Below are 23,345 nucleotides of genomic sequence, written 5' to 3' on the forward strand. Positions count from 1 at the left end.
GTATTTCGAAAGCTTCCTCACAATCCTCATCAAAAACAAAAGGAACATCCTTTTGCAAGAGGTTGGTAAGAGGCGTAGAAATCTTAGAGAAGTATTTAATGAACCTTCTATAGAAACCAGCATGACCTAGGAAACTTCGTATACCTATGATATATGTGGGGCAAGGCATTTTCTCAATTGCATCAACCTTAGCCTTATCAACTGCAATGCCTCTCTCAGAAATTTTGTGCCCTAAGACGATACCTTCATTAACCATAAAGTGGCACTTCTCCCAATTCAAGACGAGGCTGGTATCTTCACATCTCTGTAAGACTCGATCAAGGTTGCTGAGGCAATCATCAAAGGAAGACCCGTAAACGGAGAAGTCATCCATGAAAACCTCGACAATCTTTTCACAAAAGTCAGAGAATATAGCCATCATACATCTTTGGAAGGTGGCAGGTGCGTTACATAAGCCAAAAGGCATACGTCTATAGGAAAAGGTACCGAAAGGGCAGGTGAGAGTGGTTTTCTCCTGATCAGATTGTGCAACACGTATTTGCGAGAAACCTGAATAACTGTTTAGAAAGCAGAAGTGTGTGTGTTTTGATAGCCTTTCTAGCATTTGGTCGATAAACGGCAAAGGATAATGATCTTTCCTGGTTGCCTTGTTCAGTTTCCGGAAGTCTATCACCATCCTATAGCGAGTAATAATCCTTTGTGGGATTAGTTCATCCTTATCATTAGGAACGACGGTGATACCTCCCTTCTTAGGTACGCAATGTACTGGACTTACCCAATCACTATGAGCAACAAGATAAATGATTCCTGCTTCCAAAAGCTTTAATATTTCTTTTCTAACGACCTCTTTCATCTTAGGATTTAATCTCCTTTGATGATCAGCAACTGGTTTGAAGTCAGGATCGGTTTTAATCTTGTGTTGACATAGAGTAGGACTAATACCCTTAAGATCATCAAGAGTATATCAAATAGCAGCCCGGTGCTTCCTCAGAGTTCTTAGTAACTTCTTCTCTTCGTGCTCTGAGAGGAGGGCACTAATAATGACAGGATATATCTCCTTATCATCAAGATAGGCATACTTAAGAGTATCAGGCAACTGTTTAAGCTCGAACACAGGATCACCCTTTGGTGGGGGAGGATCCCCAAGCAGTTCAACAGGCAGATTATTCTTGAGAATAGGATATTGTTCTAAGACAATTTTATCTATCTCATCTCTCTCCTCCATATGCATATCATTTTCATGCTCAAGCAGATATTGCTCTAAAGGATCCGTAGGGGTACGACAATAGAGGCAAGAGCAATAATTTCATCTCTACCAGACGACTCTCTTTCATGGGGTTGTCTTCCAAACTTGGAGAAGTCAAATTCATGAGACACACCCTCGAAACTCACTGTGATAGTCTGCTTAATGCAATCAATGTGAGCATTGACAGTGTTGAGAAAGGGTCTACCAAATATGATGGGACAAAAGCTATCTTGTGCAGTACCAAGGACGAGGAAATCAGTAGGATACTTCGTCTTACCACACATGACTTCTACGTCTCTCACAATTCCCAGAGGGCAGATAGTGTCTCTATTAGCTAGCGTAATAGTGACATCAATGGGTTCTAACTCAGCAGGTGCAATCTCATCTTTGATTTCATCATATAGAGAACGGGGTATTGCACTAACACTAGCTCCCATATCACATAAACCATGGTAACAGTGATCTCCTATCTTAACAGAAACAACGGGCAGGCCAACTACATGTCCGTGTTTGTATTTCGCGTGAGGTTTAGCAGTTCTAGCGGAGTCCTCAGAGAATTTGATAACATGCCCATCTATGTCTTCGGCTAAGAGATCTTTGATAATAGCAACACTAGGTTCAACTCTAATCTCCTCAGGGGGTGCAAGTGGTCTAATGTAACCCCTACGTATCACAGTTGGAGCTTTAGAATAATCCTTTATCCTAGCAGGGTATGGTGGTTTCTCAGTGTAAGCACAAGGAACAACAGGATCACTAAGAGCAATGACTTTCTCCTCAACTAGATTGGTTTTGGCTATGTTGCTTTCTATAGAAGGATGGTATTTAAACCACTTCTCTTTGGGAAGATCAACATGAGCAGCAAAAGAATCACATAGAGAAGCTACTATCTTAGAGTCAAGACCATACTTAGCGCTAAAATCTCTAGAAGTGTTTGTCTGAACAAAAGATTTAACGCAATCAAACTGGAAATTCATACCTGACTCCTTACCTTCCTCCAGCTCCCAATCTTAAGAGTTGTGTTTGATTCTCTCCAATAAATTCCACTTGTGATCAATATCCTTCTTCATAAAAGAACCGGTACAAGAAGTGTCAAGCATGGTACGATCTTCATGAGAAAGCCGAGCATAAAAGTTTTGAGTGATGATTTCTCTTGAGAGCTCATGATTGGGGCATGAATATAACATTGATTTAAGCCTCCCCCAAGCTTGAGCTATGCTTTCCCTGTCACGACGCCAAAAGTTATAAATAAAGTTCCGATCACGATGTAATAAATGCATAGGATAGAACTTTTGATGAAATTCCAATTTCAACCGATTGTAGCCCCATGATCCAGTATCATCACATAGCCTATACCATGTCAACGCCTTATCCTTCAAAGATGAAGGAAATACTTTCTTATTTACCTCATCCTCGGGCAAACCTGCAAGCTTAAATAAACCACAAACTTCATCTACATAGATCATATGCAAGTGTGGATGTGAAGATCCATCTCCTGTGAAAGGATTAGCCAGCAGTTTCTCAAGCATACCCGAAGGAATTTCATAAAAGATATTTTCAGTAGGTACCTCAGGTTGAGGAACAACTCCTCGTGCTTCCGTTCGTGGTGAAGATACCCCGAACAAACTCCTCAAAGGAACAGTTTCCATAGTGACAAGTGACAATAAATTTCAGCACAATATATAAATGTTTCCTTACCAATTTCCACTTACCAAAGGCGCTTAACTCCCCGGCAACGGTGCCAGAAAAGAGTCTTGATGACCCACAAGTATAGGGGATCAATCATAGTCTTTTCGATAAGTAAGAGTGTCGAACCCAACAAGGAGCAGAAGGCTCTGATAAACGGATTTCAGCAAGGTAATAACTGCTTCTGTCACTCCATCAACCCATCATCTACTTACTACTTCCCAATGCCTTCCTCTACGCCCAAATATGGTGAAGTGTTATGTAGCCGACGTTCACATAACACCACTAGAGGAAAAGACAACATACAACATATCAAAATACCGAACGAATATCAAATTCACATGACTATTATTAACATGACTTATCCCATGTCCTCAGGAACAAAAGTAACTACTCACAAAACATAATCATAATCATGATCAGAGGTGTAATGAATAGCATCAAGGATCTGAACATAAACTCTTCCACCAAGTAATCCAACTAGCATCAACTACAAAGAGTAATCAACACTACTAGCAACCTTACAAGTACCAATCGGAGTTGCGAGACGAAGATTGGTTACAAGAGATGAACTAGGGATTGGAGAGGAGATGGTGTTGATGAAGATGTTGATGAAGATGCCTCCCCTCCGACGAGAGGAGTGTTGGTGATGACGATGGCGATGATCTCCCCCTATGGGAGGGAACTTTCCCCGGCAGGATCGTCAGGGACCACAAAAAGCTCCCTTCTGATTTTTTCTGGACCAGGACGCTTCATATAGCAAAAGAGGGGGGCTAGTGGGCCGTCAGGGAGCCCACAAGCCCCCACTCCGCCACCAGGGGGTGGCGGTGTCAGGGCTTGTGGCGCCCTGGCAGCCCCCCACCGGTAGTTCTTTCGCCCAGTATTTTTTATATAATCCCAAAAAAATCCATGTAACTTTTCAGGGCATTTGGAGATGTGCAGAATAGTGGACTAGGATTTGCTCCTTTTCTAGTCCAGAATTCTAGCTGCCTGAATTCTCCCTCTTCAAATAAACCTTGCAAAATAAGAGAGAAAAGGCATAAATATGTTACCACAAGTAATATAACAGCCCAAAAAGCAATAAATATCAACATGAAAGCATGATGCAAAATGGACGTATCAAGAACATCACCCAAAACTTGAAAACTTCACAACACAAAACTTAAAGAGAAACTCGTGATAACATTAGGACAAGAAAACAAACTACCACTTCTTTTGGTACTGTAGCAAACTTGAATTCTATCTATATTGGTGTTGGGCTACTTTATTCTCACTTATCCATGGCTAGTACCCCCCGATACTAACCATAGTTCAGCAAAACAAGCAACCAACTCAACAAAAACAAAATCTATCAAAAACAGAACAGTCTGTAGCAATCTATATACTTCGTATACTTCTGGTACCTCAATTTTTTTGAAAACTTACGACTGCCTAGGAAAAATGCATATCAACCATTAGCAAAAAGAATCAACTCAAAAGCTCTTTCTGAATAGAAATGAAAAATCATCTCGTGAGCGAAAAGATTCTGTCTTTTTCCAGCAGGATCAAACAACCATCACCAAGACTAGTCATAAAGGTTTTGCTTGGCTCAAACACAAAAAGAAACACAAAAAACACAATTACAACAGAATTATGATGGTGTGGACGCAACAAAACAGAAATAAAAATATAAATTCATTGGGTTGCCTCCCAACAAGCCCTATTGTTTAACGCCCTTAGCTAGGCATAAAAGCGATAGAATCATGTATCGTCGTCTTTGGTGCTCAAACCATAAGTGGCCCTCATCATGGATTCATAAGGCAATCTTATTTTCTTTCTAGGAAAGTGTTCCATGCCCCTCCTTAAAGGAAATTGAAATCTAATATTCCCTTCCTTCATATCGATGGTAGCACCGATAGTCCTTAGGAAAGGTCTACCAAGAATAATAGGGCATGTAGGATTGCAATCAATGTCAAGCACAATGAAATCCACGGGTACATAGTTCCTATTTGCAATAATAAGAATATCATTGATCCTTCCCATGGGTTTCTTGACAGTAGAATCAGCAAGATAAAAATTAAGAGAACACTCTTCAATCTCATTAAAACCCAGAACATCACATAAAGACTTTGGAATCGCGGAAACACTAGCACCCAAATCACACAAAGCATTGCATTCATAGTTTTTGATTTTGATTTTGATAGTAGGTTCCCACTCATCATGAAGCTTTCTAGGGATAGAGACTTCCAATTCAAGTTTCTCTTCAAGAGATTTTATCATAGCTTCGACGATATGATCGGTAAAGGCCTTGTATTGGCTATAAGCGTGTGGAGAGTTTAACATGGATTGCATCAAGGAAATGCACTCAATCAAGGAGCAACTATCATAATTGAATTCCTTGAAATCCATAGTAGTAATTTCATTACTACTCAAAGTTTTAATATCTTCTACTCCACTTTCAATGCTTTTAGCATCAAGATAGATGGACTCCGAATCATTGGGGCACTTTTCAACCAAAGTGGATTCATATCCAGCCCCATAATCATTATGTTTGACACAAGAAAACAAAGATTCAATAGGAGTCACACCAAGCACTTTAAGATCTTCATGATTCTTATCACGAGAACACGCCTTTTTAAGCCATTCATGTCTAGCACGAATTTGGGTGGTTCTTTCTTGGCTCTCAATCATGGAAACACGCATAGCTTTCAAAGTTTCATCCATGTTGATCTTGGGAGGAGCACATCTAACTTTCAAAGCATCAACATCACTAGACATTCTATCAACTCTCTTAGCCAAATCGTCAATTTTGAGTGGCTTTTCCTCTATGGACGCATTGAAAATCTTTTGAGAGTTGATGAACTCTTTGATATTACTCTCTAGATCAGAGGATGATATATTGTAATTTCCATGAGTATTGTTGTAGGAGTTGCCAGAATTATTAGAGGAGTTACTAGGAAAAGACCTAGGAACATAGTTTCCTCTAAAAACATTGTTGTTGTCAAAGTTATTCCTACCAACAAAATGAACGTCCAAGCTAGCGTTGCTACTATCAATCAAAGAAGACAAGGGCATATCAATAGGATCTAAAGGAGCACTTCTACTAGCAACCAGATTCATTAACTCATCCATCTTAGCACTCAACGAGTTAATTTCTTCTATAGCGTGTACCTTCTTACTAGTAGGTGACCTTTCAGTGTGCCACTGAGAGTAGTTCGTCATGATGTTGTCCAGGAGCTTTGTGGCTTCCCCTGACGTGATTTCCATGAACGTTCCACCTGAGGCGGATTCCAAGATATTTCTAGAAGCAAAATTCAAGCCAGCATAAAAGATTTGAATAATCATCCAAAGACTCAAGCCATGAGCGGGACAAATTCTAATCATTAATTTCATTCTCTCCCAAGATTGTGCAACATGTTCATGATCAAGTTGCTTAAAATTCATGATATCATTACGGAGAGAGATGATCTTAGCCGACGGAAAATACTTGGATATATAAGCATCTTTGCACTTATCCCAAGAATCGATACTATTTTTGGGCAAAGAAGAAAACCAAGTTTTTGCGCGATCTCGCAACGAGAAAGGAAAAAGCTTCAATTTAATCACGTCATTATCCACATCTCTCTTCTTTTGCACATCGCAAAGCTCAATGAAGGTATTGAGATGGGATGCGACATCTTCACTAGGAAGGCCGGAGAATTGCTCTTTCATAACAAGATTCAACAAAGCGGCATTGATTTCGTATGACTCCGCACTAGTGGCGGGAGCAACCGGAGTACTAATAAAATCATTATTATTAGTATTCGAGAAGTCACAAAGTTTGGTGTTTTCATTCATGATGACTTCAGCAAGCAAGCAAGCACATAAGCGAACAAAGAGCAAGCGAGAAAAAGGGTGAACGAAAAGGCAAACGGAAAAGGCAAATTGGTGAAGTGGGGGAGAGGAAAACGAGAGGCAACTGGCAAACAAAGTAAATGCAAGAGATGAGTTTGCGACACCTACTTGGATGAGTTCTTGACTTGATCTTCCTCCCATGCAACGACGCCAGAAATTCTTCTTGCTACTTCTCAAACAACAGCGCCAGAAATTAACACGTTGACGGAGACTTGCTTGCGTTGGTTTTTCCCTTGAAGAGGAAAGGGTGATGCAGCAAAGGAGCACTACGTATTTCCCTCAGTTTTAGAACCAAGGTATCGATCCAGTAGGAGAGTCTCGTCAAGTCCAGAGTACCTGCGCAAACACAAACGAGCTTGCACCCAACGCTTCAAAGGGGTTGTCAATCCCTTCAAGATTGTTTGCAAAGTGAGATCTGAAGGCGGAAAGTGCAACGAAGTAAAAAGTGTAAGGCTGAAAATATGGTGTGGAGTAGACCCGGGGGCCATAGTGTTCACTAGAGGCTTCTCTCAAAATAGCAAATATCACGGTGGGTAAACAAATTACTGTCGAGCAATTGATAGAACCGCGCAAAGTCATGATGATATCTAAGGCAATGATCATACATATAGGCATCATGTCCGAGACAAGTAGACCGATACTTTCTGCATCTACTACTATCACTCCACACATCGACCGCTATCCAGCATGCATCTAGTGTATTGAGTTCATGACGAACAGAGTAATGCCTTAAGCAAGATGACATGATGTAGAGGGATAATCTCAAACCAATGATGAAAACCCCATCTTTTTACCCTTGATGGCAACAACACGATGCGTGCCTCGCTACCCCTTCTGTCACTGGGTGAGGTCATCGCACGGTATGAACCCAAAACCAAGCACTTCTCCCGTTGCAAGAATCATAGATCTAGTTGGCCAAACAAAACCCACAACTCGAAGAGAATTACAAGGATATGAAATCATGCATAAGAGAGATCAGAAGAAACTCAAATAAGATTCATAGATAATCTGATCATAAATCCACAATTCATCGGATCTCGACAAACACACCGCAAAAGAAGATTACACCGGATAGATCTCCATGAAGATCATGGAGAACTTTGTATTGAAGATCCAAGAGAGAGAAGAAGCCATCTAGTTACTAGCTATGGACACGTAGGTCTATGGTGAACTACTCACGCATCACTGGAGAGGTCATGGTGTTGATGAAGAAGCCCTCCGTATCCGAATCCCCCCTCCGGCAGGGCACCAGAACGTGCCCCAGATGGGATCTTGCGGAGACAGAAGCTTGCGGTGGCGGAAAAGTACTTTCGATGATCTCCTGATTTTTTGTGGAATTTTTGGGGATATATAGGCGCAAAACCTAGGGCAAAGGGGCCTCAGGGAGCCCACAAGCCTGGTGGCCGCGGGCCCCCCTGGCCGCGCCGTGTGGACTTGTGGGGTCCCTGGTGGCCTCCTGCCCTGATTCTCCGGCTCTCCGATCTTTTTCTGTTTTGGAAAAAATCTTTTTGGCAGTTTCATTCCGTTTGGACTTCGTTCAAAATCCTCCTTTGAAAGGGGTAAAAAACATGGAAAAAACAGGAACTGGCACTTGGCACTGGGTTAATAAGTTAGTCCCAAAAAATATATAAAAGGCATGCAAAACATCCAAAGTTTGACAAGATAATAGAATGAAACCATAAAAAATTATAGATACGTTGGAGACGTATCAATGCCCTCTTCGGTCTTCTTCATGGGCGTGCGCCTCTGTTCGATAGCTTGCTTCCCGTGCTCCATGTTGCCACTGTCGGCTATGGTTCTCGTCAGGTTGGTCTTTTGTGGTTCGTGGGTTAGCGCCGTTTGTTTCTCCTATGGCAACTCAGACACCTTGGGTTTGGATCTGCGGTAACCATTCCGTTGGTCGCCGGTGCAACACCCATCGAGCTTGGGTGAAAGGGTAGTGTTATGACCCAGACAGAGGAGCAAGGCCGCGAGAAGATGCAGAGGGCCCGCAATCCCAACCCATGCTAGACCGGCCCAACCCGGCGGACGTGACTACTTATGCAGAGGCATCGACACGAGAGAGACCAGGCGAGAAGTAGGCAGCGGCGACGGTGACTCTTAACCCGACCCCGTTTCCTCTTTGTATCCCAATAACCTTAGCTCGAATTCGTCAGATTCCGCTGAAATCAGACCTTGTACCTACTCGGAGCATGACATTTGGTATAAGCAGCCTTTTCCGCCCACCACCACCGTTCATCCTGGCCGGACGTATTCCCTCAATTATACAATCTCGCTGCAGCAAGGCTATCACCATGAAGGAGACAAACAAGGCCCTCACGGACCTCACGGCGGCGATCAGCGCCATGTCGGCTCAGATCAGCGAGACCCACCCCCGTCGTCCTCGAGTTGCACGGATGGCATCCTAGGATCGAGCAATCGTTGGAGGAACTGCACGGGGAGGTGAGGGAACTGCGTTAGTTCGTCCAGGAAGCACGGCCAACGGGCTAAAAAGGGGCGGATCCAATAGTTGTGAAGGAGAAGGAGCCGATTCATCTTTGCCTCGCCGATCTGCCACCGCTTCTTCCTTCTACGGCGGATGCACTACATCATCAACCGAGAGCAAGTCACGCAGCTCACGGTGGCGACGGCCACGGGCTAGATGGCCACGGCAGGACTTCTGATCATCGGGGGATGTCGTTTGGGGAACACATCCCGATGGCGCCTCCGGTCACGGGTACGAGCAATTCCGATCCTCTGTTAGCTGAGAATTCATTCTTGGGAGAGCGACACTTTGGATTCAGTCGATTTCCCCCTCCACCACGTCTTGAATTTCCTATGTTTGACGGTGATGGACCGAGGGCGTGGCGTCTGAAATGTGAGGCTTATTTTCGAGTCTGCACGCTTAGACCAGATACGTGGGTGAGCTGTGTTGCGATGTACTTCATCGAGGGCGCACTGTCTTGGCTACAATCAACCAAGGCACACTTTCTGTACCCAGACTGGGGTGTGTTTGCAGACGTAGTCTGCACACAGTTCGGGAGAGAGGAATTTCAGTCTTTGCTTTGGTAGTTTAACCGTTTGCAGCAGACGGGGATCGTGACTGAATATGCAGAGAATTTCACTCAGCATATGCACAACCTTGTGGCTCATCATGAGTCGTGGGATCCGTCTTACTTTATCACGAATTTTATTGATGGCTTGCAGAAAGATGTTCGAGCTGCATTAGTTCTACATCGCCCCAAATATCTCGATACTGCCGTCGATCTTGCTTGTTTACAAGAAGAGGCGATGCAGCGGGAGGACAAGCGAGAAGATCGTCGGTATTCGGCACTGGAATCTTTTCAAGGAGTGTCGCACACTGCCCTGCTGCTACCACCACCACCACCACCACCAATAGTGGCAGCCAAGCCGGTTGGGCCAATGGAGGGGCACAATGCAGATCGGCGTGCGCTAGATGCGGCGCACCCCCAACCAGCGGAGGACAAGGTTGCAGCACTCCGCACGTACCGCCATGCTCGCGGACTCTGCTTCACCCACGGCGAGCGCTGGGGCGCGATCATCGTTGTGGGCCAACAGTTCAACTGCATGTGGTGGAAGAGCTCCTGGCCATGATGCAGGACGACGCGACAGACATCATAGATTCGGCTCCATGAGACAGGGCGACCAGAGACCAAGAAGTCGACTTCTGCGTCATCTCCAAGGAAGCCTTGGAAGGCACAGAGTCATCTACCACTATGCGTGTGCACGGCTGGGTGCAAGACCATGAGATGATGATGTTGGTTGATTCTGGCTTGTCCCACAGCTTCATGTGTGAGTCATTGGCGGCGAAACTCCACGGCGTCGTCAAGGCTAAACATCCCCTGGTCGTGCGCGTCGCTGGTGGTAGTGTCATGCGCTGTGATCAGGAACTGCCAGCGTGTTCGTGGCAAACCCACGGGGGCACCTTTGACACCAACCTTAACGTGCTTCCGCTCGGCTGCTACGACGTCATCCTCGGCATCGACTGGCTCGCTCAGCACAACCTGATGAACGTTCATTGGCTCGACAAGACCATGACCTTCGAATACAACAACACATCCATTGATCTTCAAGGTTCTTGGGCATATGTAACCCTTGTCATCAGCTCTCGGGCGAGGAACTGACAGAATTGTTGCAGCGCTCGACAGTGGCGTGTATGGTTCAGCTCAGCGTTACTGAAGGACAGCATCCGGTAGTCACGAGGGTGTGGGTTCCTACAAAGATTGCAGCACTGGTCACTGAGTTTGGGCACGTGTTCGAGGAACCAAAGGGGCTTCCACCGCAACGCTCCTTCGACCCCACCACCCCCCTCTTGCCCGGGGAAAGGCGTGTCAACATCACACCCTACCGCTACGGTCCGGCTCAGAAAGATGAAATTGAGACGCAGGTTGCTCGCATGCTTGCTCAGGGTATCATCGCACCCAGATCTAGTATGTTTGCATCACCAGTACTGCTGGTTCAGAAGAAGGATTTGACGTGGCGTCTGTGCGTGGATTATCGTCATCTCAATGCAGCAACTGTCAAAAATCCCTATCCCCTGCCAGTGATTGATGAGCTTCTTGATGAGCTGGTCGGGGCGAAGCTATTCACCAGTCTCGATCTGTGAGTGGGATATCATCAAATTCGGATGAAGCCGGAAGAGAACACAAGACCGCCTTCAACACTCACCACGGGCACTTCGAGTTCAAGGTGTTGGTGTATGGCCTTACCGGAGGACCTGCAACGTTTCAAGGAGGCATGAACATAGTGCTGGCACCACTGAATCGCAAGGGAGTTCTTGTATTCATTGATGATATCCTGGTGTATAGTGACACATTGGAGCAACACTGTGACCGGCTCCGACAAGTGTTCTAGTTACTGGCCAAGCATCAACTCAAGATCAAGATGAGCAAATGTACCTTTGCTAGGCCTAGGCTCCTGTACTTGGGGCATGAGATCAGTGGAGACGGCGTGCGCATGGATAACAGGAATATTGGGGCGGTCGCAAAATGGCCAAAACCATCATCAGTCAAGGAGGTTGGGGATTCCTCGGTCTCGTAGGGTATTATCGCAAGTTTGTGAAAAACTTTGGCGTCACCAGCCAGCCCGTGACCGACCTGCTTAAAAAGGATACAATGTTCCGGTGGACAATGCTGGAGGAAGTAGCTTTTCAGGAACTCAAGCGGGCTCTGATCACGGCTCGAGTTTTTGCGCTGCCAAACTTCAAGATGCAGTTTGAGCTGGAAACCGACGCCTTCGACAAAGGTATTAGAGCTGTTCTTCGTCAAGGCAAACACCCGGCGGCGTTCTTGAGCAAGGCCCTCGGCCCACGCAACAACGCTCTGTCCACGTATGAGAAAGAGGGGTTGGCAATTCTCTTGGCGGCCGAACACTGGCGGCAATACTTGCAAAACGATGAGTTCCTCGTCCATACTCATCAGTGCAGTTTGGTCCACCTTGAAGACCAAAGATTGGCGACACCGTGGCATCACAAGATCATGGGAAAACTACTCGGATTGCGATATCGCATTGTCTACAAACGCGTCGTCGACAATCGCGTCACCGATGCGCTGTCTCGATGTTCCGGGCCTGCTCAAGGAGATCTCGCTACGATCACTGTAGCCGTGCCCACGTTGTTGTACTCGGTGCAACACGACTACGACGACGACCCCACCACACAAAAGCTACTGACCTGATGGGCCAAAGGAGAAACCAACACATATGGGTTCACATTGGACTCATGTATCATCAAGCAACACGGGCGTGTACGGCTGGGGAACAACGCAGCGCTCGAGAAGCAAGTCCTGTCAGCTTTGCATGCAAGCGCAAACGGAGGACACTCAGGGTTCAATGTCACGTATCAGCGTGCACGCCGGTTATTCACCTGGCCAGGCATGAAGCACCATGTTCGCTTGTTCGTTGAGGAGTGCCAGACTAGCAAGCAAGCCAAACCAGAAAGGGTACATTGTCCTGGGCTCCTCGAACCATTGCTAGTACCTAGCCATGCATGGACAATGATTACTATGGATTTCGTGGAAGGATCACTGCAATCAGCCAGATACAATAATATCCTCGTGGTGGTGGACAAATTCTTGCGGTATGCGTACTTCATTCCGCTCTCACATCCATTCATTGCCTTCGAGGTTGCCCAAGCTTTTGTCAACAACATATACAAGCTCCACAAACTGCCCGAAGTTATAGTCTCAGATTGAGACCCAATTTTCACCGGTATCATGTGGAAAGAGATGTTCCGCCTGACTCACACCGAACTCCGGATGAGCACGGCTCGCCACCCGCAGACTGATGGACAATCAGAGCGAGTCATTCAATGCTTGGAAACCTACTTGTGGTGCTTCGTTCATGCTTGTCCCTCTAAGTGGCCACAATGGCTTGCTCTGGCAGAATTCTGGTACAATACCTTGCCGCACTCAGCGTTGGGACCACTCCTTTCGAGGCTCTATACAGGCATGCGCCAAGACATTTTGGCATTACCGATCCATTGTCCTATGCTGCACCAGACCTAGAGGATTGGCTACAAGACCGAGCACAAATGGAGGCCTTGTTGCGTCAACACCTTCTTCGGGCGCCTCAACACATGAAGGAATCGGCTAATAAGACTCGATCTGAGCGCGTGTTCGCAGTGGATGACTGAGTGTTCCTGAAGATATAGATGTACATTCAGCGATCCCTGGCCACAAGAGCTAACCAAAAACTCTCCTTCAGGTATTTTGGTCCTTTTCAGGTGGTGCAACGGGTCGGTCAAGTGGCGTACAAGCTTCGACTACCAGCCTCACGCATCATCCACCTGGTCTTCCACGTATCACAGCTACGTCAAGATCTACCACCAACTGAGCAAGCACTGCAGGAGCTACCTTCCGAAGCAGCGAACAGTCCAGAAACGGTGGAGATCATCGACACCCGTCTTCATATCCGGGGGGACAAGTCAGGTACCACAAGTGCTCATCCGATGGACTGATCAACCGGCGCCAGTGGCGACTTGGGAGGACCGTGACGAGCTCCAGCATCACTACCTGACTGCTCCAGCTTGGTGACAAGCTGTGTCTCAAGATGGGGGCCCAGCCAGAGGAGCAAGGCCGCGAGAAGACGCAGATGGCCTGCAAGCCCAACCCACGCTACACCGGCCAAACCTGGGGGACGTGACTACTTATGCAGAGGCATCGACAACAGAGAGACCAGGCAGGAAGTAGGCAGCGGCGACGGCGACTCTCAACCCGATCCCCTTTTCTCTCTGTATCCCAGGAACCTTAGCTCGAATTCGTCAGATTCCATTGAAATCAGACCTTGTACCTAGTCGGAGCGTAACAGGTAGTGTCCCTTTGCGACGACGGAGACAACTCAAGTGTTGCCCAAAGTATGTCCAGTGGATGCAACCGACCCTCAATGCTTGCTTGGTGTGGCCCTCCTTCCGTGTTCTTAGTTGGCTAGTTAGTTTGGGCGTAATGCTGGTTGTCGGCACCAGCGCTACTGCTGGTGCCTTTGTATTGTTCTGCCTACTGCCTCGTATCTTTCTTTCCGCTTTGCTTTGCACCTCTTTTGTAATGTGATGTTCTTGTAATCCTGATCAGTTGATAGCTTTATTAATTCAAAATCGAAACTCTTATCGAAATGGACCGACGTCTTTTCCTTAAAAAACATCTTAAATTAAATCCTAGAAATGGCACCACTCTTTAAAAACATAGCACAACAACAAAACTTTCACAAATACTCATTTATATAAAAGCGCGTGCACACAATCTATCCGTACAATTACCTACGAAGACCGAATCCACGCATTTTGAGATTGAGGAGCTCAGCACATGTGCTTGTAGCAAGGGATTGTCGAGGGAAAGGACGTCATCTCCCATCGTCGAATGACCTAAAATAAATTTAAAATATTAAAAGTACCCATGCCAATCTAAGATTTAAATTCGAGTAAACCAACTCCATCAGAAGAAAGGTAATTATGTGAGCTACTCTCGGTTTGGCAGAAGCGACAAATCAGGCCGCGTCAAGCTTGCTGCAGCAGAGGAATTCGTTCCGTATGAGTTTGCGATACCACTACCATTTCCTGTGCCAAAACAGAGGAAGAGAACCCAAGGCCAGAAAAAATCAGCCAGCCGAGTTAATAATTTATCATTTAAAGAGGGCGGCCGTGAGCGTGAGCCGAGCCGGGAAGAATCCGCTGCGGGGGAGTAGAAAAACAACTACTCTAGCTCAAAGCCAGCGACCGGGCTAGAGAATTTCCAACCTCCAATCCAAGCCTCGCCTCCTCTCTCTCCCAGCAACTAGCAGCCTCCGATTCTCCCCTCCCGCCGTCTCCTCAGATCTGCGCCGCCGCGCCGCCTCCTCGTCAACCCGTCGTCCTTATCCCCGCCGCCAGCCGAGGAGTGGCGGCCGCCGCTAGGTTGCTTCCGTCCGGGTTGGCGCTATCGGCGGCGGCGGAGGCTGCCGGGCTTTTTTGGGACCAGCAAATGGTTCCGGAACTGGGGCTTGGAGGCTTCCAGTTCCGTGTGGTCTGGTGATTGGGCCCAGCCGGGACATGGTTGGCTCTGCCGGCTCGAATTGGAGGTTCTGAGTTACGCCGAATTTTGTTTCGTCAGAGGAGCTGATTTGGTGAAGCTGTTTCAGGCGGCGGCTGATTTTGGGGGAATAATCTTCCGGAATCTCCTCCTTTTGGTTGCCTCCGTGCTCAATTTTCAGAATATAGAGCGTCTTTGATTACCGAGCTTCTGTCTTGTGCGCTCGCTCCTTCCTTCGTCAGAAAACAGGGCTTCTGCAGCTGCTTTTTCATCCAAAGGTTTGACCTTTTGAGTTGAGTTCTTGTGCCGATGATGAACTGCTGATCTAGGAGTCTTGGAGTGTGCGCAGTCACTGTATCGATTCAGTGGAAGAAAAGCAGTCTCCTGTTCAGATTCTGCCTATTAAATCAGTCCATGTGTTGCAGTACGAAGATTCTGCTTTGACAGGACGCACACTGCTGCGACCCTTCTTTATCTGCTCCCCAACACAGCACACCGAAACCTTATTGTCCCACAGGAGTGGATAAGTATCTGGAACCAACCGAGTGCAGCACAGCCATGGATGTGCCTCTGCCTTCACAGTCCAGCCGTGCTGGATGCAATGGAAGCGTCGGCAGCCCGTCGGATGATCCATATGGCGTTACGGCCATGATGAACTTTGATGGGTACTCAGAGCTCTGTGGCAGCCCTTCGATAGCTGATCAGCTATTCTCGTTACTGAACGATTCGTCCGCACAGCAGATGTTTGCTATGTGGTCATCCTTGGGATCTTCGCCGCGCGCTTCTGGTGTCAGTGAAGATATGCAGCTTGATGCATATTCCAGTGGACCTGGGGATCAAAAGGTTGATTTGGTATCTTCGGTGAATCCAGCCGAAGCTGGGACTGGGAGAGTGGCCAAGAGTTCAGGCGACCTGGATTCAGATAGTGATCCCCAGCAAGGAAGTACTAGCTTGGTTCCGAGGCCTATTGCCGGCAACGTACTCGCTGACAGGATGCTCATGGCTCTGTCTTTGTTCAGGAAGTCACTTGGCGGCGGTGTTCTTGCGCAGGTCTGGATGCCTGTTGAGCAGGAGGGGCATGTCGTGCTTAGTACATGTGAACAGCCATTTCTGCTTGACCATGCTCTTGCTGGGTACAGAGAAGTATCCAGGCATTTTGTGTTCTCTGCTAAGGAGGAGACTGGCCTTCAACCAGGTCTTCCAGGGAGGGTCTTCATCTCCGGTGTGCCAGAATGGACCTCAAATGTGCTATACTACAGCAAGCCAGAGTATTTGAGGATGGAGTATGCTCTTCACCATGAAGTTCGAGGATCACTTGCAATGCCGATATACGACCCCAGCAAGGGTTCTTGCTGCGCGGTGCTTGAGCTTATCACAAAGAAGGAGAAACCTGACTTTGATGCAGAAATGGACAACCTTCGGCATGCATTGCAGGTAAGTTGTAACTTGCTCCCCACCCCCTCCTTTATTTAGTTATGTGTAGCTGGGGGCAAAATAGTGAATTTACCCATGAAGGAGCATGTTTACCACCCACTGCAATGTCTATTATCTCATAGACTGGTTTGTTACTTTATTCTATTAATTCCATGACAACTGTGATGTGGATGCAAGTCCTCACTTTTGTTGGTGCCATTTATAGATGCCATGAATAAATGTATATACTGAAATTTAAATGCTTGTATTCTGGCAACTTGTATTCATATTGCACTCCATGGACAATGGTGGATGTATTATTTTCTTGCACTATCTAGAATTTTCTTAGCACTTACATTTAATACTTATCATATTACTCTTTCTGTAGGCTGTGAACTTGGAGACAGCGAAAGATTGTATCGATCAGAAGGTGCCGTTCTTCACTACTCTGACATTTCTGCTGTGCATCATGGATGCTGGATGCAAGTTCTCTTTACAGTTTTTGTTTGTTTATCTACTGATGCTTGATGTATGTGATGTCTCTTTATTTGCAGGTTTATTCAGCAAATCAGAAAGCCGCTTTCACTGAGATTTTGGACGTTCTAAGAGCCATTTGCCATGCACACATGCTTCCGTTGGCCCTTACATGGGTGCCTTCATCAAATGGCAATGATGGTGGTCATGTTGGACATGATAGTGTTCTTGATTCTCAGTCAGGAAAAGCGATACTCCACATTCATGAATCAGCGTGTTATGTTAATGATGCAAAAATGCAAGGATTTTTTCATGCATGCACTGAAACTCACCTTGAGAAAGGGCAAGGTATTGCAGGCCGAGCACTCAAGTCCAATCTGCCGTTCTTCTCTCCTAATATCAGAGAATATGGAATTAAGGATTACCCACTCGCACACCATGCTCGGAAGTTTGGCCTTCATGCTGCTGTAGCAATCCGGCTAAGGAGCACATACACCGGTGATGATGACTACATACTAGAATTCTTTCTACCAATCAACTGCACAGGGAGTGAAGAGCAACAGATGTTATTGAATAACCTCTCTAGCACTATGCAAAGAATATGCAAAAGTTTGCGAACAGTTTCTGAAGCAGAGGTTGAAAAAGTTGATGTTTGTACTGCAGTAATGTATAAGGCAACCAGTGGAAGTTGCTTGCCTACTGGTCAGTCTGAGAGTTCTTCGCGTGGTGATCAACCAGCCACAGAAGAGGCATTCCAGGATCTATCTTTAATTGATAAGCAAGGGGACATGTCCGAGCAGGTGCTCTCATACTATATATTTTACTTAAATATATGAGATCCTATGCAAGCATATTGGTCCTGATTTATCAATAATGTTGATTAGCCTGGTTTGAGCTGAAATCTTTTTCCGAGACTTGTGATCATCCACCTTGAACATGCATAATTCCTTGACTCAAACTGAATCATCTTCTCATGTTTTTTGTTGAAACGCTTAATTTGTTTGACACTTCAGAAATTAGGTTAGTTGTGTGTTATAGCTCAGCAGTGCTGAGCACACACATTTGTAATTTTGTCTATTAAATAATGCCATAGTTCTAATGGCAGGTTTGATTAGTGGAGAAGGATTCCAATAGTTTAGGCTGGTAGAAACTCCCATATTTGACATGCCATTAGCACAATAAATCATCTTTCGTAAAGGGGCATTCAATGGTTGGCCACTACTCAGCTTCATTACATGGTTAATCATATTGAAGCGGGTTAAATCTGCAGAACCTAGATCATCAACATTGATGAGTGCATTTAACTCTGAATTGGCATGCTAACCTGGGTTCTTGATATCCTCTTGACTAGAAGCTTCTTCTGCACTGCAGGCACAGTCCAGTACAATGCGGCATGCGGAGAAAAAACGCAGTACAGCCGAGAAGAATATTGGCATGGATGTTCTTCGTAAGTACTTCTCTGGTAGCCTAAAGGATGCTGCAAAGAGCCTTGGTGGTGAGCCCCTGCACCCTAGTGTGTCACTTTGTCATGTGATTTCTCGATTTAATCGTTTCTGTGTTGTGATATCTAGGTTTTATAAATATGATATGATAAATGATTTCTATAACATTTTTTTATTAATACTGTTGCAGTTTGTCCAACAACCTTGAAAAGGATATGCCGCACGCATGGAATTTCACGATGGCCATCTCGCAAGATCAACAAGGTCAATCGATCATTAAAGAAGATCCAGACTGTCATTAACTCAGTTCATGGGGTGGACAGCTCTTTGCAGTATGATCCTGCTACTGGATCTCTTGTTCCAGCAGTTTCTCTGCCAGAGAAGACTGCACTCCTTTCGTGTGATGCTGTCTCCAGTCCATCCGTTGGGAAAACTGTGGATGAAAAATCTGGCCCAAAATCCGAGCAAGGGTATTCGTCGCCTGAAGGATGGGAAAGAGAGAGTTGCCAGTTGCAGCGCCCTGATGCTCAGAAAGGGGAAGGCGATGAATTTCACATTCAGACAAGTAACTATAGTGGCAGCGGCGATCACACCTCTTATGGTGTGAATGTCACACATCATATTAATTCTCAAGGAACACAAGGACCATTATATCCCACCGGTGATGTCAGTGCTTTATATGACAAAGAAACAGGTTGCATCGAACCTTCTGGCCATGTCCTCCCAAGCATCAAGACTACCAGGGACCAAATAGTGGGAAGGAACTCACCACCCGCGCAGCAAGCAGATATTGATATGTTTGACGACCGCGATGCCAGGGAGCATACTCATCCTTCCACCTCTGGTATGACAGACTCTTCTAGCGGCAGTGCATCAAGCCACCCTACATTCAAAAAGAACCCAGCACGTCCGCTTAAAGACAACAGCAGCCCCGCTCTTACGGTTAAGGCGACGTACAACGGAGACACTGTGCGGTTCAAGTTCTTGCCATCGATGGGTTGGTACAACCTGTTGGAAGAAATAGCCAAGAGGTTCAAGCTGTCGACGGGGGTGTTCCAGCTCAAGTACAAGGACGACGAGGATGAGTGGGTCATCATGGCGAATGACTCTGACCTTCAGGAGTGCGTCGACGTCATGGACTCGATGGGCACGCGCAATGTGAAGCTCCAGGTCCGGGATCTCCCGTGCTTCATCAGCAGCTCGGGCAGCAGCACCTGCTTGCAGCTGGAAGGACACAATTCATGACACGGTGAGGAAGTTTGGAAAAGGATCTCTGTTACTCCCCCCTCAACTGTACCATACTGCAGTAGGTGTAGTCTACGCTGTGTAGCAACAGGGTTTGGTAGTCTGTACTGTACGCGTGTAGCGTGTTATGTAGCGGCAACGGCGAAACAGGAAGTGTAGCGATCGTCGAGCAGGCAGGCACGATGTCGTGCCTGCGACGAAACGGTGTCATGGAGGTCCCTGAGAGGATGTCATGACAATAACCTGTTGTCATGAGGGTCTGCAGCGCCTGGCTGCCAATGTGTATCGAAAACTCAACTCCTGGCTGTGTTATGCATGCGGGAGGAAACCAATGAATGTTTCTCGACGTCCCGTGGTTCAAAATTCTGTGTCTGTTTAAACATGTGAATTTTCCGGTTCCACATTGGTTTGTTTTCCTATGTAATTTTGATGGAACTCCTGGACTTTTAAGAGGGGCTGGCTGACAATCTTGTGCCTGGTCAAGCTGAACATATGGGATGGATAACCTTTCATGGATGGCTGCTGCTTCTCTCAGCTCACCCATGGAATTCTATCTATTTTTCCTATGCCGAGGTCGAGATCTTCGTGCTTACATGTGGATGCGAAGCGATTCGCGGTCGATACCGGGAAATCTCTTCTGCAGACACCCCAAATCTCCCAGCAGCGACGAGTCGGCAGCATCTCATTTTGGACCTTGCCCGATCAGAGATGAACTACTGGTTTCAAGTTTTCCTGCATGCACAGCAGCCGCCGGGTATGCTGTGGAGTTCTGTTGGTAGGAAAGCTACCGTTTGTACTGCACTGTGCACTGAACCTTAAAGTCCAACTGAGATAGAGAGGGGAGAAACAACACGAAAAGTGCCCTTCTGCTCGCGAGGTCAAATGAGCTTGATAAACAGAAAAATAAAAAAAGAAATATAATTTAAAATCTGATTTTTTTATGCTGACTTTTTATACGCATTTAAAACTTTATCAATTTTGTTCACAAAAAAATCGTTTTTTTTATTTTTTGAAATTTAATTTGATTTTACTGTTCACCGATCTAAAATGAGCTGGGAACGGGCATGGCATGGATGAACGCGACGTGCTGCCACGTCCCTGCGACTCGAATCGGTGGTTGCCTTGTCGATTCTACTACCATCTCTGTTCATTTTTATAAGACGCTTTAGACATTGAGACACTGCCGAAATCAACACAAAGCAAACTGTCTAAAACGTCTTATTAAAACAAATAGAGGGAGTAGTGACCAGTGAAAGCGATGCAGCCAGCCAACCGCGGTGTAGGAAAAACAGCTTTGAGAGCCTGGAGATAATTTTTTTTTTTGCGGAAAGAATAAAATTTATTATAAAATTTCATCGAAAAAACAACTGAGAGCTATGAGATTACGTCTTCACCATGTGACTCAATGTCTCGCTTAATGAAATCAGAGACGAACAGTGGATGTGATCCGCATCGTATTCCATATGTCATAGGCTGTGACATTAAGGACACTAAAATCGAGCCTAAAACGAGGCTTCTCAGCGATTCCCGTTTTTTGCCGTCCGTTTTCGTGATCTGAGTGTTTCTGAATGTTGGATCTCTGTAAAATGCGATCAGTCCCAGACGTGATTAATACTGGGCCTACTGTCCTATGAACAACTGCTCCAGAGGCCAAAACGGCGCCCTGTGGTTAACCGAGCCGCAGGCCAGCCCATTCCAGCCTTGGTGAATGAGGTCTAATGGTGCGGTTCATCAAACATGACCATCAACTAGGGATAGAGTCTCTGCGTCGATGCGATGCCCTCGTGATAGGGTTTCCCATTCTTCTCGGCGACTTTGATCTGCCGTAGAGATCCGCCCGTCCCCTCAGCAGCCCCCCGCCTAGTTGTTTCTGGTGACGCCGGGGGAGAGGTCTGGGCCTGTTAGGGTTTATCCACCTGGTGATCTGTTGCTTCGTCAAATTAGGGTTTTCAACGATGTCGAACTCAACCTCTGGTTCGGTTTCAGGTGTGAAGGATGTTGATGAGATGATGCAGAATCTAGGCATCACAGAGGATGATGTCGATGATGTGATTTTTGAAGAGGAACGGGCTGTGTCGCTGGAGGCTACAAGGTGGAAGGCCATAGCTAGGGTTCATACTCCGAAGAGCTACAACCGGTACTAGTTTTTTCGCAACATAAGAGCTGCATGGGACTTGGCAGAGGAGGTAGCAATCCATCCGCTTGAGGAAAACCTATACACACTCTAGTTTTCTTGACTGGGAGATTGGGAGCGCGTCACGAATGAAGGTCCCTGGACTTTCAAGGGGAGTGCGGTGGTGCTAGCCGAGTATGATGGGTTTACAAAACCATCCAAGATCAATCTGGACATGATGGCCATATGGATCAAAATTCACGACCTAGCAGACGGCTATTATCCCATGATCAAATCTGTTGTTGGTAAGGTGGGTGAGTACATCTATGCTGAATCAAGGTTACATGATTTTGAAGGTAACTTCTACCGTGTAAGGGTGAAAATCAACGTCCAGAAGCCCCTAAAGAATGCAGACTCGATGGTAAAAGCAAAGGAAATACAATAGTTTCTCGTCAAATATGAACGACTTCCCGATTGGTGCGTGGTATGTGGACACCTTGGTCACCAATTTAAAGAGCACGACGATGGTGTTCACGCCCCCCAGGCCCTAGTCTTCAGAAACCTCCGTGCTTCATGGTTTAGGGGTCCAGGGAGAGGATCGGACGAAGGAAAAATTGTGGTTGTTCTGGCCATGGACGTGGGTAGTCAGGACACGACAGCGGATGTGGCTCCACCACATAGGCCTATGGGGAAGCCTGGGATGAACCAGCTGGGCCGTCAGAAGACGCTTTGATGGAAGAGGCAGAACAAAACAGGAGAAGAACAATCTCATGAGGCGATGGCACCTCTCCCGCCATCAGATCATTCTCACTCCCCCAAGATGGTTCTAGCAATGCGCTGATTGTCATGCCTATGGAGGCAACTCCAAGTCCTCCACCCAAGCAAGATCTCAAGAGAACCTTGACCACCATCGCTCTAGGTGATAAAGGTACAGGGAAGAACATCGTCGTTAACAAGCTTTCAGACGCGCGTTTGGTGGGCTCCTATTGGGGTCACACCTAGCATAATGAGTCTGCTGTGTTGGAACTGTCGGGGGGCTGGCAAACCCGCGACAATTCGAGAGCTTCGCGACATGGCGAAGCAGTTTTCCCACTCTATACTTGGCATTGTGGAAACTCAAATAGAGGGTAGCAGAGTTGATAAGCTAGATGATACTCTAGGTTTTAATAAAAGTTTTGCTATTAGTAGTTCTGATAGAAGTGGTGGAATCGGTTTGTTCTGGAATGATTCGATAAAACTTGAGGTGATTGGTTATTCGGAGTATCATGTTGATGTTGAGGTTGATTCTCTGAATAATACTAAAGCCATGTTCACCTTTGTTTATGGAGAGGCACATGTTAGTCAGTGACACAAAACCT

General features: G+C 46.3%; 1 protein-coding gene across 1 annotated transcript; it reads left to right on the top strand.

Annotated features, from left to right (window-relative positions):
* Nucleotides 1–14,879: 14,879 nt before the first annotated feature.
* LOC123427118 (protein NLP2-like) lies at nucleotides 14,880–20,237 on the top strand. The gene is made up of 5 exons (XM_045111074.1): nucleotides 14,880–16,734; nucleotides 17,102–17,143; nucleotides 17,268–17,987; nucleotides 18,559–18,682; nucleotides 18,820–20,237. Exons 1-5 carry the CDS (start codon nucleotides 15,859–15,861, stop codon nucleotides 19,872–19,874), a joined length of 2,817 nt encoding a protein of 938 aa, XP_044967009.1. The 5' UTR covers nucleotides 14,880–15,858; the 3' UTR covers nucleotides 19,875–20,237.
* Nucleotides 20,238–23,345: the final 3,108 nt, after the last annotated feature.

Source organism: Hordeum vulgare, chromosome 2H, assembly GCF_904849725.1.
Source record: "Hordeum vulgare subsp. vulgare chromosome 2H, MorexV3_pseudomolecules_assembly, whole genome shotgun sequence".
NCBI lineage: Eukaryota > Viridiplantae > Streptophyta > Magnoliopsida > Poales > Poaceae > Hordeum > Hordeum vulgare.